The sequence below is a fragment of the Nansenia antarctica genome (assembly GCF_963989245.1).
Source record: "Nansenia antarctica genome assembly, chromosome: 14".
Taxonomy (NCBI): Eukaryota; Metazoa; Chordata; class Actinopteri; order Argentiniformes; family Microstomatidae; genus Nansenia; species Nansenia antarctica.
The window spans coordinates 15,103,564-15,123,047 of NC_137684.1; the positions used below are offsets into that span (position 1 = coordinate 15,103,564).

At 46.6% G+C, this 19,484-nt stretch overlaps 2 protein-coding genes across 2 annotated transcripts in view; both read left to right on the top strand.

The window, feature by feature from the left end:
- Positions 1-4,303: 4,303 nt before the first annotated feature.
- Positions 4,304-6,399, top strand: LOC308170416 (zona pellucida sperm-binding protein 3-like; the record flags this gene model as incomplete). Its single annotated transcript, XM_080545209.1, has 7 exons — positions 4,304-4,422; positions 4,515-4,618; positions 4,903-5,080; positions 5,207-5,330; positions 5,614-5,696; positions 5,836-5,957; positions 6,332-6,399. 7 exons carry the CDS (start codon positions 4,304-4,306, stop codon positions 6,397-6,399), a joined length of 798 nt encoding a protein of 265 aa, XP_080401335.1.
- Positions 6,400-7,836: 1,437 nt separating this feature from the next.
- The window catches only part of mapk8ip2 (mitogen-activated protein kinase 8 interacting protein 2), a gene marked incomplete at both ends in the record, with an annotated part of 90,758 nt that continues 79,110 nt past the window's right edge, over positions 7,837-19,484 (top strand). The window contains one exon of the mRNA XM_080545302.1: positions 7,837-7,901. Within this exon, the coding sequence (XP_080401428.1) occupies positions 7,837-7,901 (65 nt within the window). The remainder of the gene's footprint in view (positions 7,902-19,484) is intronic.

A 19,484-nucleotide genomic window follows, 5' to 3' on the forward strand; every position in this document is an offset into this window, starting at 1 on the left:
TTTAATACCAAGCAGAATAGGTGAATGAACCCTGCATTGCATACTTGCATAATAATCATTGATTGACATGCAATGTGTCACTTACTAAGACCTTGAACAAATGTTAAACTTGTTTGAAGTCATCATGACCTTGATAAAGGTCTTTGTGACACACACTGTGCAAGACAATAAATGTTGATTTTGCCTCACACTGTGTGCAGAAGTTCTGTTAAAGTTTTAGAGTAGCAAGAGTTTTGTTAAAGTTATCCACAAAATATCACACTATCCGGGAATAACATATAAGTCGTTAAGTATGATGCCTTCATAAACATTTTCATTAGGATTATGGTTGGTTGGTTACTGTACAATCTTCAATAGAAAAATGATTGACTTTATTTATGATTGTACTGCATGTTTGAGTGTGTAATTGCATTGTATGTGTGGCTATGTTCCTAATTTGTTTATGGTCAGTTTTAACTTTGTAAAGTAAGTGTTTGTGTTATCTTTGTGAATCACATGAAATATTGTATTAGTAATATAGGCTAATACAGTAATGTAATATGATCTGCTGTCTTGCACCAAGTCTCTCTTGAAAATGAGTTTTTATCTCAATGAGACTAACCTGAATAAATACAATGCAAAAGGCCTACATAGATGTATTTCTGAGCAAATATCATACTACATAAAGGTTGGCAAATGTTTTGCAATATGCCACATGCCGCATGGTGCCAAATGTTAGGATGTAATGTTAGGACATGTTACAGTAGTGTTAATGTTAGGACATGTTACAGTAGTGTTAATGTTAGGACATGTTACAGTAGTGTTAATGTTAGGACATGTTACAGTAGTGTTGATGTTAGGACATGTTACAGTAGTGTTGATGTTAGGACATGTTACAGTAGTGTTGATGTTAGGACATGTTACAGTAGTGTTGATGTTAGGACATGTTACAGTAGTGTTAATGTTAGGACATGTTACAGTAGTGTTGATGTTAGGACATGTTACAGTAGTGTTAATGTTAGGACATGTTACAGTAGTGTTAATGTTAGGACATGTTACAGTAGTGTTAATGTTAGGACATGTTACAGTAGTGTTAATGTTAGGACATGTTACAGTAGTGTTAATGTTAGGACATGTTACAGTAGTGTTAATGTTAGGACATGTTACAGTAGTGTTGATGTTAGGACATGTTACAGTAGTGTTGATGTTAGGACATGTTACAGTAGTGTTAATGTTAGGACATGTTACAGTAGTGTTAATGTTAGGACATGTTACAGTAGTGTTAATGTTAGGACCTGTTACAGTAGTGTGTTGTAGTTGGAAGTGGGGCCGCATCCTTTTAACAACATGTTATTCATCATATTATCATAGTAATTTTGACATTTAATTAATTTTGACATTTAGCAGACGCTTTTAATCCAAAGCGACTTACAATTACAAATGACAGGGACATTCCCCCTGGAGTAACTGAGGGCTAAGTGCCTTACTCAAGGGCACACTAGTAGTGGTGTGGTTTCAGGCGGGATTTGAACTCACAACCTTCTGATCACAAGTCCAACTCACTATCCACTAGACCACCACTACCCCAATAATTATGAGAACTACATACAGACTTGATTTATAAGCAAATGTCTTATTGTGATCAAACCTGTCTTAATGTAGAGACATTTCCCAAATGGGCATGACCCACTATGTTACATTTAAAATTCATTTTAGACATGGTTGATTAAGCGGACCGTAGTAATGAAACACAGGACCAACGGATTTAAAGAGGTACAAGGTAGTTGTTACAAGTATCTGACCATTAATTCTTGCTTAAAACTCAAATACTAAGCAGGCTTGGTGTACTCCTGAACTGTTCATAAACAAACTGTGTATACTGGCAAAATAATCATTTACTGACATGGAACATTTCGGTCACAAAGACCTTTCTCAAGGACATAGTCAATCTTTGTGACTGAAAAACAGTATCCAGATCCCCGACATTAATGGACATTAATCGTCAGACATGATTGTTTTCACCCACTGTTGATAACAAAAGTTGTCGTATGTCTTTATCTATTATAATAATATACTTGAAACTATTTATTATTCAGCATCATTATGTCAGAGAAATATAGAGTATTCTTTCTAACAAAGATATCTACATACATTCAGGATGTTGTGTATCCCTGGAAACTTCTACTTTTTTAGATATATCAATCATATATCATCATGCAGATGATACACGTTTATTTTGTTCTGGCAAACATTTGGAGCAGCTTCTGGATACAGTGGAAACGGAACTACAAACTATAAAACGATGGTTTGACACAAACAAGTTGTCATTGAACTTATGATATTTGGAAATCGAAAAATGTATAGTCAAGTACAAATCATGATTGATAATGTTGAAATTGAAAGAGTTTATGAAAACTAATTGGGAGTTTTGGGAGTTGTTATAGACCACAAACAAGTCTATTGCAATACTGCATAAAACAAAAGACATACTCAATCCAAAATCATTACACATAATATGTACCGTTCTCTAATAGTTCCATACATAACTTACTGTGTGGAAGTGTGGGGAAACACATACAAAACAATCACAAATCCAATTTATTTACTACAGAAAAGAGCTATACGAATTGCATAGTGGCAATAAACGTTATCTCAATCTCAATCTCAATCTCAATAAACAGAGCTGCCTATCAAGAACCAACTAACAAATTATTCATAAACACCTATGATTAGGGGAAAACCTCTAATGTAAAAAGGGTAGGTGCATTAACATAGTTTTTTGTTTGGTACTTTTGAGTGTAAGTGACATGTGTAAGTGACATTTTGTTTATAAAAGTTTCAGTGTTTTGATTATGCACTCATAAAAATAAAAATAAAAATACATACATGTAACAAGGGTAGGCGCAATAAGCCATGGCTTCAGCCTACACCTTTTTGGTCCTGGTGTTACTCATTGTGACAGTGTACATTTTTTATATCTGTATTATGAATTGTATAAGGGACCAAAATAAACATTCTCAATCAATCAATCAATGAAACATATAAAACAACAAATTCATTTGACTTTGTGAAAATATTAGTTTTGGACCTAACTTGTTTACCACTTTTTCCCATGTGCTTTCCTCCATCACAGACACTATTAAATGATGACCTATTCCTAAATATGTGGTCATGTGATTCATTTTGTGAATAGTTTCCTAGAAACAAGGGGTGCCTCAACTTAACCAATGACACGACTTACCCCACTATCCCTTTTAATATCTATATAGAGTTCTACTATGGTCTCAGTGCAATGGAAAACATGCATTTGATTGGTTAAAGCCTTTACCCCTCAAAGCTCAATAGATCAGTCAGCCAAGGGGGCAGGGTTCTCAATAAGTAAACAGGCTCAAATCCGTTATAAAAGTAGCCACAACTTCTTAATCTTCTTCACAACATCCAGTGAAGTTCGTGGATCACTTCCTGTTGTGAAGCCATGGCGATGAAGTGGAATGCAGTTTGTCTTGTGGCAGTGGCCATGATTGGCTGTCTGTGTGAAGCCCAGGACAGGTGGAGCATGGATGCTAAACCAGCGCATGATCCTGTGATGAAACCTCAGAGACCTAATACTCCTAGTTTTCAGACACCCGCTTTGCCTCAGAGACCCGGAAATCCTCCGAGACCACAGAGTTTACAGCCACCCGTTTTGCCTCAGAGACCCGGAAATCCTCCGAGACCACAGAGTTTACAGCCACCCGTTTTACCCACCAGACCCAAGAATCCACCATCCCAACAGTCAAAGACTGATTGGAGCCAACCGATGACCTGGCGTTTTCCTGATGACCCACAGCCTCTGCCCAAGGTTGAGGTGGTGGTACCCTTCGACCCGCGTGTTCCTGCTGTGACTGTGAGAGCTCAGTGCAGGGAGGATATTATCCTAGTGGAAGTGCAGCGTGACATGTTTGGTACTGGCCAGCTCATCCAGACAGCAGATCTGACAATGGGAACCTGTCTTGTATCTGGGGAGGATGCTCAAGTGTTGACCTACCAATCTGACCTGCATGGATGTGGCAGCCAGCTGATGGTATCTATAATAACACACATTAAAATAATACATTTTACTTTAATAGAAAATTGTATTCAACCCATGCAGCCCAAATAGTTTTACATGTATGCATTTACATGTTATTATGTCAAGCTGTGTATACTTGACTCTGGCTTGTGTGTGTATATACATATATATATATATATATATATATATATATATATATATATATATATATATAAATGTATAGCAGTAACATTTTTGTATAGCAGTAACATTGTTGTATGATGTATTTGCCAGATGACCAACGATTATCTCATCTATACCTTCAACTTGAACTACAGACCAACACCTTTGGGCGGCTCCAATGTTATAAGGACTACCGTCGCTGCTGTAAACGTTGAGTGCCACTATCCCAGGTGTGTGAAGCGCAATTTTAAACTCCACTCTCAGGCTGGCCCTAATTTTAAGAAAATGTTTATGATTGTAAGGAAATCTGTCTGTCAACCAGGAAGCACAACGTGAGCAGCAACCCTCTGAACCCCCTCTGGACCCCGTACTCTGCTACCATGATGGCCGAGGAGTTCCTGTACTTCTCTCTGAAGATCATGACTGGTGGGTAAAGCCTCACTCTAAGCCTATCTCTAAGCCTATCTCTAAGCCTAACTCTAAGCCTAATTCTAAGCCTATCTCTAAGCCTAATTCTAAGCCTATCTTTTATTAAAGATCTGTTGGACAGGGGGCTCAATTTGAAGTTAATAAACAAACAATAAATAGCACATTTAAGTGAAATAGGTAGACATGTTCTTGTGAGTTCCTGCTTGAAATGATAACAAGAGAGCTTTCATGAGAGAGCAGCCATGTGCAATGAGTCCTAATTTCACAACTTCTCCTGCCAGATGACTGGAACTTTGAGAGGCCCCACTTCCAGTACTACCTAGGAGACATGATCAACATTGAAGCCTCCGTCTATCAGTACTTGCATGTGCCCCTCCGTGTCTTTGTGGACAGATGTGTTGCCACCGTGGCACCCGACATGAATTCCTCCCCCAGATACGGCTTCATTGAGAACTACGGGTGAGAAATCAGGCATATGCCTAGCCTTTAGCTTTGTGGGCTAATGCAGTCTTGAAGCATGCCGATTCAAGATGTTTTGATTTGAGCCCATCCAGAGCCCAACTCTGACCATCGTGTGGCCCCCAGGTGTCTGATCGATGCTAAGGTGACAGGCGCCAGTTCCCAGTTCCTCCCTCGCCTCGCAGAGAACAAGCTGCGTTTCCAGCTGGAGGCCTTCAGGTTCCAGGAGGGCCCTGCAGACACAGGCATGGTGAGGAACTTTATTGATGCTTTCTTTCATTTTCCTCTTATACTTCAAATCTCAAAGAGCATAGATGTATCTCATTCTATTCCATTCACAATGACAGCTTACAAAAACAAATATGGTCAGAGATCATTTTTTCCACACATACACTAGAACAGGAACCTGCTGTGAACCAGTTTTAACAAGTCATGCCAAAATCTAAATGTAACACATTTTAACATATGTAATGTTACTTTTCATCTTTTCCTGTATAATAATAAAGAAAGGAAAAACAGCCGCTGCCCATCAGATCTACATTACCTGCCACCTAAAAGCAACTTCTTGTGACGCCCCAATTTATGAAGCGCAAAAGGCCTGTTCCTTCATCAATGGGTATGTGTGGACAGTATGTTGACGGAACATGCAAGAATGTTTTGTTACTTTTGACATCCATGGTAAACTTCAACTCACATTTCCATAGGTGGAGAGAGGTAAGTGGTGTTGACGGGGCCTGTGGCTGCTGTGACTCCAGCTGTGGTCAGGGTTCTGGCACAGGTTCTGGCACAGGTTCTGGCACCAGCACTGGAGGTCCAGGCCCAGGTTTAGACGAAGGCATCAAGAAAAGGCCATATCGCGATGTCTCCGCTGATACACGTGCGTATAAACTGAAACCTGATTTTTTTCAACGTGGATTTGTTATGTCAGCGGAGTACCATTTCAGATACTTATAGTGAATATTTATGTTTCTGCTCGTAAAAGACTAAACATGTTGCTGCGCTGTAATATAACATTAACCTTCTTCCTATAGCTATTATTTCCTAGGCAGCTTGTGTACTATGTATGGATGTATGTGTTATTATAGGCAGCTTGTGTACTATGTATGGATGTGCTAAATGACAGCTTGTGTACTATGTATGGATGTGCTAAATGACAGCTTGTGTACTATGTATGGATGTATCTATGTATGGATGTATCTATGTATGGATGTGCTAAATGCCTCTCCTTTTATAAATGTCCGGTCCTCTCAGATGTGCAGTGGGACGGGCTGGTTTCCATCGGTCCCTTCTCCATCCAAGAGAAGATAGAAGAGTACTAAAGATTCTGCCGTTGGCATTACTGTTAAATAAACATTTGACAAGCTTCATCGTCTGTATCATCAATAGTGTGCTTGAGGATGTGTTCTCTCTCCTGGTCAGATGCTGGCTGCTGAGAGATACCCAGTAGTAAAAAATAATTTTAAATGTTTGGTTTCTTACTATCCATCCGGACTGACATTTTTGAACAGTACAGGCAAATTGCTTGTTTTCTGTACTACTCTCCACTAATCTGTGAGCCGAGATAATTATCTGTATAGCGTTGGAGCTCCACCGTGTGGCGGCACAAGGGAGGACACACCACACTACTAAATCCAGTTTCAGCACCGATACAGAGAACAGCGCCACACCTCCAATTTCATATGAACACAATTCGTTTTATTCTTTGTTTTATTGTCGTTTGAAATAAGCCTCGGGTTATGCTATGCAGCTATGCTATACCAGATGACCATTATATTTATTGTAATACTGTATTGTAAAAAAAACAAACATTTTAAACCTATTCCTATTTGTGACATAATTATTGATTAATGATTACTGCCAGGGAGAACGGACACATACTCTGCACGTCCCCTACCAACACTCACATACTACCAACACTCACATACTAGCACAGCAACCAGCCGCATCAGTATGGTCTCTCCCGGTAGTGTTGGAGACGGATTGCGCCCCTACAATTCGTGAGCTTAGAATGATAAGGTTCTATCTCCGTTTAGGGTAGTTCAGAGATATTGAGCGTCACAGTTTTTACATTCCATTATGTTTTGTGAGATGGAACCTTTGTATTTTATGAATTACTAACTCAAAAATGTCAACATTTTAAAAATAACACCACACAGGCATTAATAAACACCTAATGGATCAGATTATGTAAAAAACTCAATTTTGACAAAAATTGAGATAGAACCTTATAATTCTAACGTCACGAATTGTCACTGACGCTCCCCCCCCCTCCCCCCCTCGCCCCCCTGACCTCCCCCCCTCCCCCCCTCGCCCCCCCCCCCCCCCCCCCCCCTGACGCTCCCCGCCCCCCCCCCCCCCCTTGGTGGGGTCGTGTCGTAGGATCGGCAGCAGCAGCGCAGCAGCAGAGATTTGGCGAGGCAGCTTTTGGACTGCGGGTGTATGCGTGCCTGGGCTGGGCTGGCTGGATCGGGAGTTGAAAGGATTTTTTCTTTGATTACCAACCACAGTGTAGTCTAGACCCGTTTCTTCCCTGACATTTCCCCCCCGTAGAGTGGATAGCTCCATCATGCAGATTTGATGGTGCTTAGCTCGCTCGTCTGATTCGGTGAGGTCGTGGCCAGCCAGGGGCATCTGTAAGGAGGAGACGGACCGAGCGAGAGAGAAACCCGCTGTCCGTGATCGAGTCCGTCTGTCGTGAATGGACTGCTCTCCCTGCGTGATTCTCTGCAGTCACTTTGAGTCGTTTCTGGAAGAAGATGGCCGACAGGGCTGAGATGTTTTCGCTCTCCACCTTCCACTCCCTCTCTCCTCCCGGCTGCAGGTAAGACAACACCCCGCCTCCGTGCTCTATGAAGGGTGGTGGAGGAGAGGAGGCCAGCGGATGGATGAGGGATCACCTCAGTATTTGATCATTTCAGATTAAACATGTATAATTATAACAGCTATTGAATGATCCTGCTCCTCTCTCTGGTAGTCTGTCCTTTCGATTGCTTGTATTGGTGGTGATTATGACTATGATGGTTACGATTATGATGGTTACGATGGTTATGATGGTTGTTCTGTGTTTTGTTTTTGTTTCTTTCCCGGTGGGTGTTCCTATGTGAACAGCACTTAAAACGCACAGGACTGCGTTTCAGTTAGAAAGGTAAAGGATGAATGGTCATTGGGAGGACAAGCGATTGATTTCCGCTGTCACGTCCTGCCTGGCGCATCTCCAGACCCATGACCTCAGAGAGAGAGAGGCCCACGCCCTGCTGAGACTCACACACATGCATATGGACACTGAGACTCACACACATGCATATGGACACTGAGACTCACACACATGCATATGGACACTGAGACTCACACACATGCAGACACTGAGACTCACACACATGCATGTGGACACTGAGACTCACACACATGCATATGGAGACTGAGACTCACACACATGCATATGGACACTGAGACTCACACACATGCATATGGACACTGAGACTCACACACATGCATATGCACACTGAGACTCACACACATGCATATGGATGCGTCATCATTAACAACACAGGCCTACAGCATTACACGCGGAGGCTTGGCGACTCCAATATTAGAACGGAAACGCGTTATGACTAAACAGACGGGTTGTCATCTTCTGTCGTGCTCAAGGTTTCACCTAAATAAGCTTCGCTGTGTGTTTATCCCGCCTGGCCGCCAGGCATGCTAGATATGGCTCGTTATGAAGGTAGATATGGTCGTTATGAAGCTAGATATGGCTCGTTATGAAGGTAGATATGGTCGTTATGAAGGTAGATATGGTCGTTATGAAGGTAGATGGTGTAGTGACTACATTATGGGTTCATGTTCTCCTCTTACTGTTGGTTGTGTAGTGGGAGGGAACCAGTTCTGGCACTAGGGGCAGAGGGGAGGATTATTAACGTTGCACCTTCCTGTTTAGATACACGAGTTTTGGTAACCATTTTCTGGTCCTGTACTGAGAGTACAAGTTGTTGTTTTGATTAAACAGTTATCATTACGTTGCCTACGTCTTTCCTTTTTCCTCCGGCACTACACTGGTGACCCGACGTGGATTTTTGTTAACGTAATTGTGTACGAAAACCAGCGACGAACATTACAATCCTGCAAAATGTCCGGGCGAGGAAGACGTTCAAACCAGCGGCAGCCATCACCATCCCCTGTCAGGGTAACGCGTGGTGCGCACACTCCCACTCTCAAGCTACCAGAATTCTGGGACTCAACGCCTGCTGCATGGTTTGCTATTGTAGAGGCACATTTCAATAAAAGTGACATCGATGACGACGACGACCGGTACAACCATGCTGTGGCAATGTTGGGCAGCTCCACCGCGGCTCGAGTGGTAGGTTTTTTGTCTGCTCCCCCGACGACGAACAAATATGAGCGCCTCAAGGCCCTGCTTCTAGAGACATTTGAACTGTCCACTGCGGAGAGGGTGCGTCGCCTATTTGCCATGTCGGACTTGGGTGACGAGAGGCCTTCTGCGAGCATGGAGAGGATGCTAAACCTGCTCGGTACAGAAGACCCCATGATCCTCTTCACAGAGCTGTTCATGCGCACATTGCCAGCTCAAGTTAGGATGGCGCTGGCCAACACCGCCATCATGGAGCCCCGCGCCCTGGCCAGGGAGGCGGACCGGTTCGTCTTGGCCATGCCTCAACGGTCCCCCGACCTGCTCGCTCCCGCGGCCGCCCCGCCACCCGACCGTCGCAGGAGAGCGAAGGATGACGCCAGACCTTCTGGCCAGCAGGGTAACGCTGCGGGCCATTGTTTCTACCACGCCACTTTTGGCGCCAAGGCCAAACGGTGCCGCTCACCCTGCACCTTCGGACCGACGGGAAACGGCGGGGCCGGCGCTCAGTAGTGGCCCTGAGCGCTGGCGTCACCAACAGGCTGCTCTTCATACAAGACACCGCCTCTGGTCGCAGTTTCCTTTGTGACACAGGTGCCCAGTGGAGCATCATTCCGGCAGAGAGATCGGATATGGCGAAGGAGGAGCGTGGTCCGCAGTTGGCAGGCGCGGACGGCACACCTATCTGCTCTTACGGCACTAGGGCGGTGGACGTGTGCTTCGGAGGGCAATGTTTTTCGTGGGATTTTGTCATAGCGGCTGTCACATTTCCCCTCCTTGGTGCGGATTTTCTGTGCGCCCACAACCTGTTGGTGGACGTGGGGAACAGGCGCCTGGTCAACTCACAGACTTTCGCTTCATTCGCCTGTACGCAGGGGGAGGCGGTCTACAGCGGGTGGTCCAATACGCTCGCCGAAAGTGACCAGTACCTTCGGCTGCTCGCCGAATTCCCCGACCTTACCAAGCCCACCTTCTCCGCGCCCACGGTGAAACACGGAGTGGAGCACCACATCGAGACCGAGGGGCCTCCCCTCCACGCCAGGGCCAGGCGCCTCAACCCGGAGAAGCTGGCCATCGCCAGGGCGGAGTTTGCGCATATGGAGCAGGTGGGCATCGTTCGGCGCTCGAGCAGCCCCTGGGCGTCTCCCCTGCACATCGTCCCTAAGTCAGACGGCGGGTGGCGCCCATGTGGGGACTACCGCCGCCTCAACGACGCGTCCAAGCCTGACCGCTACCCGGTCCCACATGTCCAGGACTTTTCAGCGAACCTGGCAGGCAAACGCTTCTTCTCCAAAGTGGACCTGGTACGGGGGTACCATCAGGTGCCGGTGCACCCCGAGGACGTCCCTAAGACGGCCGTAATCACGCCATTTGGGCTCTTCGAGTTTCTGCGGATGCCGTTCGGCCTGAAGAACGCGGCGCAGACCTTCCAACGCCTCATGCACTCGGTGCTCCGGGACCTACCATTCCTCTTCGTCTACTTGGATGACATCCTCGTCGCAAGCACCACGGAGGAGGAGCACCTGTCCCACCTCCGGGCCCTTTTCACACGGCTCAGCCAACATGGGCTGATTGTCAATCCGGCGAAGTGTGAGTTCGGACGGAACGCCATCGACTTTCTCGGGCACCGGGTCTCCGCAGAGGGGGTGACCCCCCTCCCCTCGAAGGTAGAAGCTGTCGCTGCTTTCCCGCGCCCCAGCACAATCAGCGAGCTCAAGGGGTTCATCGGGATGGTAACCTTCTACTATCGCTTCCTCCACCACATCGCTCACATCCTGCGGCCTCTGTACGATGCCCAGAAGGGCAAGACTCTGAAGCAGCCGGTGGACTGGACGGCGGAGCGTGTCAAAGCCTTTCAGGACACCAAGGCGGCCCTGGCCCGCGCTGCCATGTTGGCCCACCCCTCGCCCTCGGCACCCACTGCTCTCACCACGGACGCCTCTGACTTTGCTGTGGGAGCGGTGTACGAACAGTGGGTTGGGGACGCCTGGCAGCCTCTTGCATTCTTCAGCCGCCAGCTGTCTCCCAGAGAGCAAAGGTACAGCACATTCGACAGGGAGCTCCTCGGGCTGTGGCTTGCTGTCAGACACTTCCGTTTTTTACTGGAGGGCCGCGAGTTTACGGCCTACGTGGACCACAAGCCACTCACGCACGCCATGTCCAAGGTGGCGGAGCCGTGGTCCGACCGCCAACAGCGCCAGCTCGCCTACATATCCGAGTTCACCACAGACATCCAGCACGTTGCTGGGAAGTCCAACCAGGTCGCGGATTGTCTCTCCAGGGCGGTGGTTGGTGCGGTCCAACTGGGTTTGGACTACGCGCGCATGGCTGCAGACCAGGCCGCCGACCCCGCCGTCCAGGCTCTCAAGTTGTCGGACACAGGACTGCGCCTAGAAGAGGTGGTTTTCGGTGACGCAGGGGCCACGCTCCTGTGCGACGTCTCCATGGGTCAGCCACGACCGGTGGTCCCCGCCAACTGGAGGCGCCCCGCCTTCGAGGCGATACACGGCTTGTCTCACCCTGGTAGGAAACCGTCCTCACGGCTGGTGTCAGAGAAATTCGTCTGGCATGGGCTCAAGAGGGATGTGAGGGCCTGGGTTGACACGTGCATCGCCTGCCAGCGCGCCAAGGTGCATCGACACGTCAAGGCCCCCCTGGAGCAGTTCTCTGTGCCTGAGCGGAGGTTCGATCATGTAAACGTGGACCTGGTAGGGCCGCTGCCCCCCTCGCACGGATACACCTATCTCTTTACCATGGTGGACAGGACGACTCGCTGGCCGGAGGCAGTTCCGCTCTCCTCAACGACAGCCCCCGACCTGGCCCGGGCGTTCATCGCGGTGTGGGTCTCCCGCTACGGCACCCCTGCTGATCTCTCCTCTGACCGTGGCTCACAGTTTACTTCAGAGCTGTGGGCAGCGGTGGCGGAGAATCTGGGGGTCAAGCTCCACCGCACAACCGCCTATCACCCGCAGGCGAACGGGCTCTGTGAGCGTTTCCATCGATCCATGAAGGCCGCCCTTCGAGCCAGCCTCACGGACAGCGACTGGCTTGACAAGCTGCCGTGGGTCATGCTGGGGCTCAGGACAGCGCCTAAGGAGGACCTCCAGTCGTCGTCCGCTGAGCTGGTGTTTGGACAGCCGCTGCGGGTCCCCGGTGACTTCATTCCCAAGTCAACGGAGCCCTGGTCCGCCGCCGCTCAGCGCGCCTCCCTGCTGGACAGCGCCAGGGCCTTCGTCCCGGTCCCGACTACGCAGCATGGTGTCCCTACTTCGAGGGTGCCCCCGGAGCTGCACTCAGCGAGGTTCGTTTTCATTCGTCATGATGGCCACAGGACTCCACTACGTCCTCCTTATGACGGGCCTTTCCGTGTCATCGAGGCCGGAGCCAAGAACTTCATGGTTGACATGGGGGGTAGGCCTGAGTGTGTGTCCGTTGATCGCCTCAAACCGGCCCACTTGGACCTTGAACTGCCCCTGGACTTGGCCCTGCCACCGCGCAGAGGCCGGCCTCCAGTCCTACCTCCCCTGCCGCGCCCTGGCCATTCCCCCCTCCGACCCCGACAACCCCCCGCAGCTCGCGAGCCCCCGGTCGTCGCTGCCCCCCGTCCTTCCCTGCAGGAGGACGTGATGGGCGATGTCACACCTCCTCCCGCACCTCCTGACTTTACCTACGATCGTAGGGGCCGGGCCATACGCCCTCCTCGCCGTGAGGATTTCCAATATTGAGGTGAACACTGGGGGGGCTGGTGTAGTGACTACATTATGGGTTCATGTTCTCCTCTTACTGTTGGTTGTGTAGTGGGAGGGAACCAGTTCTGGCACTAGGGGCAGAGGGGAGGATTATTAACGTTGCACCTTCCTGTTTAGATACACGAGTTTTGGTAACCATTTTCTGGTCCTGTACTGAGAGTACAAGTTGTTGTTTTGATTAAACAGTTATCATTACGTTGCCTACGTCTTTCCTTTTTCCTCCGGCACTACAATATGCTCGTTATGAAGGTAGATATGGCTGTTATGAAGGTAGATATGCTCGTTATGAAGGTAGATATGCTCGTTATGAAGGTAGATGGCTGTTATGAAGATAGATATGGTCGTTATGAGGGTAGATATGGTCGTTATGAAGGTAGATATGATCGTTATGAAGGTAGATGGCTGTTATGAAGATAGATATGGTCATTATGAGCGTAGATATGGTCGTTATGAAGGTAGATATGATCGTTATGAAGGTAGATATGGTCGTTATGGAGGTAGATATGGTCGTTATGAAGGTAGATATGGTCGTTATGAAGGTAAATAGCCTATGGCTGTTATGAAGGTAGATATGGCTGTTATGAAGGTTGAAGGCTGCATGATCCACAGCGAGGCTGTTGTCATAACATAAGGTTTAAAAAGGCCATCGATCAAGGAGATGCATTCAATTGATTTCCTTTGCTCTTAAGTAGGCCTATTGTGTATTTAAGTAGGCCTATTGTGTATTTGTGAATACGTAGCAAGCAAAAATGTCATTTGAATTCGAATGAAGCGCTATTTAGACAGCTGTAAATATTCTGTAACACTCCCACAATATTATCCTTGTTACAGTTCTTTGTCTTTTTGAACATCACTTTTAGTTGAACAGGCCTAATGGATACAGCTGTAATAAGAAATCTTTATTTTCTTGAATTCCTTTTGATCTGTCATCATTTGCCATCCTTCATACATGCAGATACTATGTGTATGCTATTATTATATCCCATTAAAACATCCCACCTGTAGTAGCTATACCAGACCCTATACCAGACCCTATACCATCCTATACCATCCTATACCAGACCACCCTATACCACCCTATACCACCCTATACCACCCTATACCACCCTATACCACCCTATACCACCCTATACCACCCTATACCACCTTATACCACCCTATACCACCCTATACCACCATATACCACCTTATACCACCCTATACCATCCTATACCACCCTATACCAGACCCTATACCATCCTATACCACCCTATACCACCCTATACCACCTTATACCACCCTATACCACCTTATACCACCCTATACCAGACCCTATACCACCCTATACCACCCTATACCACCCTATACCATCATATACCACCCTATACCACCCTATACCACCCTATACCACCCTATACCACCCTATACCAGACCCTATACCATCCTATACCAGACCCTATACCATCCTATACCACCCTATACCACCCTATACCACCTTATACCACCCTATACCACCCTATACCACCTTATACCACCCTATACCAGACCCTATACCAGACCCTATACCACCCTATACCACCCTATACCATCCTATACCACCCTATACCACCCTATACCATCCTATACCACCTTATACCACCCTATACCACCCTATACCAGACCCTATACCACCCTATACCACCCTATACCACCCTATACCAGACCCTATACTATCCTACACCAGACCCTATACCACCCTATACCACCCTATACCATCCTATACCAGACCCGATACCATCCTATACCACCCTATACCACCCTATACCACCCTATACCAGACCCTATACCACCCTATACCACCCTATACCACCCTATACCACCCTATACCAGACCCTATACCACCCTATACCACCATATACCACCCTATACCACCCTATACCATCCTATACCACCCTATACCACCCTCTACCACCCTATACCAGACCCTATACCACCCTATACCACCCTATACCACCCTATACCATCCTATACCACCCTATACCACCCTATACCACCCTATACCATCCTATACCACCCTATACCAGACCCTATACCACCCTATACCACCCTATACCATCCTATACCACCCTATACCATCCTATACCAGACCCGATACCATCCTATACCACCTTATACCACCCTATACCACCCTATACCACCCTATGCCACCCTATACCACCCTATACCAGACCCTATACCACCCTATACCACCCTATACCATCCTATACCATCCTATACCACCCTATACCACCCTATACCACCCTATACCACCCTATACCACCCTATACCAGACCCTATACCACCCTATACCACCCTATACCACCCTATACCATCCTATACCACCCTATACCACCCTCTACCACCCTATACCAGACCCTATACCACCCTATACCACCCTATACCAGACCCTATACCACCCTATACCACCCTACACCAGACCCTATACCACCCTATACCACCATATACCACCCTATACCACCCTATACCATCCTATACCACCCTATACCAGACCCTATACCACCCTATACCACCCTATACCACCCTATACCAGACCCTATACCACCCTATACCAGAACCAACACCTTGGGTGGGTTGTTAGGTTAAACAAATATGTGACAGGGCATGGTTAAAAAATATTTTTTCTGTTTTTTCCAGATTATGAAAGGGTGGATTGTAAGCTTTAAAATTATGTGTCATACATTGAAATCTGAAACAAGTTGAAGAAGTCATGGATATTTGAATGTTGATACCCCCTGAACCACTGTACTGAGATATCCAGCCTCAAAGTCTTCAGAGACGGTTTTTTACAGAGGTAATGGGTGGGAACAATAGCTGGTTAACTCCCTAAACTCCCTTAACACCCTAATCACTCCCTCAAGACAACCACACCCTCAAGACAACCACTTCCCCACCTATCATTACCTACCTGTCATCTGTCAGTGGGGTTGTCAGCTAACCAAAATTGCAGGGCTGACATGTTTAAATAGCTAAATAATAATAATAATAATAATAATAATAATAATAATAATAATTCAAGATTCATGATTTTTTATTGCCATGTGTGCCAAAAGTTTATTACATCCCATTACAAGTACAAGAGAGTAAAATTCATGGCAATGGAAAACATTTGGCAAGATACAATTGAGCAATACAATAATAGAATGGTAAAAAATAATAATGTTGTCCATGTGCACATGCATTTGTCATTATAGTCCATAAAGTATCTGGTGGGACTTCGGCGTAGTTCCTTCCCATCACATCCGGGCATCAAAGCTGTAATAAAAAAAAGAAGACAGTACATTTAAAATGATTGCCCACTGTTACCAACACCACTTTTACGAAATAGCCTACTACTATCTTCATAACATAGAATTGCTTATACAATGACAATGACAAATACCTGAAGTGCTGGTGACTCTCATCAAGGTGTCATCTCTCAGAACCTCTCACCTCCTCATTCTGTAACACACATTTCAGGTCAGAGGTGTGGACACTTATCTAGTGTAGGTTTTCCATAGACTCAGTGTACTGTACTTGTACTGAAGTAGGCTAGTGAAATCATTTCAATTCACAGTATTATTCTACAGCAAATCTACATGTCAATGAATTAATCATTATTTTTGATTCCACATAACATTACCGTTCATTACAAAAGCATTTACTTTTTCTAGAATCTATTACATCTCTAACAAAGCTACCTAGCTAGCTAACACTTGTTTGGCTAGCTAGCTAACAAGCTAACACTTGTTTGGCTAGCTGGTACACACAAACACACTAAAATGGTGCATGAAACATACTGTACAGTATGTTGCATGTTTAGCAGGTCTATTTATTCATTATGTTTGATATTTGACAACGTATTTCTTCCTCCCACCATCTCATTAGTTTTGGAGAGGGGTGGCATAATTGTGGTGAGCAGTTTCAGTGGTCTGATAACTGATGCTAACAACAGGGCTATCTACCTTACTCACAAAACAACAAATAACTGTTTGGCTATCCTAAGTAAACAACACAAAATCCTAGTATACAACACTAAAACTTACCCAAGAACACAGCAGAAGGTTTGTCTGCAGACGACTGTCCCATGAAACTGATGTGGAGATCAATGTCTGACATTCTGTTGTCTTCTTCGTCATCGTCAGATTCGGAGTTCCCTTTCGGAGTTCCCATTATGTATAGTCCAATATGAAGGAGTTCATTAATTGCCCACTGTCGATATTTCTACCGGCTTCAGAAATTCTGTTTATAGCGTTAGCTAGAGCGTCCGCATCCATCTTGAAAATGTGTCAACAGGTCCAGACGCACATGGCTACTTAAATACAGCTGGAGTGGGCGTGGCTACACACACTGCCACACTAATACGAATAATACCCCCCACCCGACTTTGCTAACTAAATGTAGGTATTTAGTGAATGTAAAACTGTTGGATATGATATCGAGTGGGTTCTTCATCGCTTCGTTTGTCGTCCTATGCCAAAAACCGGACCGTTTGGCTCGATTGCGAGCTTTCACAATTGCCGAGATGCGGACCTTTTAATGAAACCCTGTCACATATGAGATTCAACATTCAAACACATCCCCGGAATGTCAACAATTCAGATTTATTTTTATTTTGATTGGGTGAGCAAGACGTGTGGCTAACAGAGCTTTTTCTTTTCAAATAATAATCACGGTACGTGGAATAGCCCCCTGGTTAACTTATCCTGTGTAGTTCTGAGATATAGGTATACTGTATCTGGCCATTGAATATTGGGCCACTTGCTAATGTCATCTACCCACTCAGTAATAGCACACGGATCTGGGAGTCGCCGATCATTTGACAGAGTTAGTTTGTTGAAGCAGCATTCCCCATCTTTTGTGGATAATGTCCTTGCATAGCTAGGTCAGTGCACTCCGCCATCTTCCGTTGCCAAAATGCTCGTGCATACTTGTGTACGTCATCATTGTTTACAAACTCTAGAAGGGTCTATAGTCTCTTGATTTCAAAATAAAAGTCCCATGTTTACGGTTGTGCCACCCTGACATTTCAGATTCAGATTCAGATTCAGATAACGTTTATTGCCATTATGCATACACATATAGGAATTTGCTTCGACATTACAGTAAGTGCGCTTATACTTTTTTCACGTGTCAAAAAACAGGACAACACAGGACAGACAACAGTGCATTGGATAGTGCAATATAAAGTGCAGTGCAGAGTTTTTACGGTGAGTCCAGTGCATATTCAGTCCTGGGCAGACTTGGGGGCGGGGGGGAGGGGGAAGCCAGAGTCATATCAGCCTGGCGGCTGAGGGGTAGAAACCGAGCCTGTGGCGGGCCTTCAGTGCCTTAGGCAGCCGCAACCTTCTTCCAGAGGGAAGCAGGGTGAGGAGGCCGTGGCCGGGGTGGAAGGGGTCTGCCATGATCTTCCTTGCCCTCCTCAGAGCCCTGGTGTCATGCAGGGAGTTGAGGGAGGGCAAGGGACAGCCGATCACCCTCTCTGCTGAACGTAACACCCGCTGCAACTTGGCCTTGTCCTTGGTCGTTGCAGCAGGGAACCAGGTGATGATGGAGTGGGTGAGGATGGACTCTATGATGGCCGTGTAAAACTGGACCATCATGGACCTCGGCAGCCTGAGTTTCCTCAGCTGCCGGAGGAAGAACATCCTCTTCTGGGCCTTCTTCGTGAGGGCCTCGGTGTTCCGCTCCCACTTGAGGTCCCGGGAGATGGTCATGCCTAGAAAGCGGCATGACTCCACGGAGGCCACCGGGGTACCTCCCAGCGTGATGGGAGGGGGCAGGGCTGCTTTCCTACGGAAGTCCACCACCATCTCCACTGTTTTCAGAGCATTGAGCTCCAGATTGTTTAAACTGCACCAGCTCTGCAGCCCCTCGATCTCACCCCTGTAGGCAGATTCGTCCCCCCCGGAGATGAGGCCCACCAGGGTGGTGTCGTCTGCAAACTTCAGGAGCTTGACCGAGGGGTGGTGGGAGACACAGCTGTTGGTGTAAAGGGAGAATAGTGCTGGAGACAGGACGCAGCCCTGCGGGGAGCCCGTGCTGGTGGACCTGGAGCTGGAAATGCTCTTCCCCAGCTTCACCCGCTGAGACCTGTCAGTCAGGAAGTCCGTGATCCACCTGCAGGTGGGGGTAGCAGGAGGGACATTGGCCCCCCTGGGGGACGGGGGTGGTGGTTGTAGCTGGTTGAGAAGCACAAACTGCGGGACAAGTTCCTAAATTATCTCAATAGCTTTAAAACTATTGTTATTTGTAAACGTGTGTTTATTTGAAAGGTTTCAAACATAAAATCATG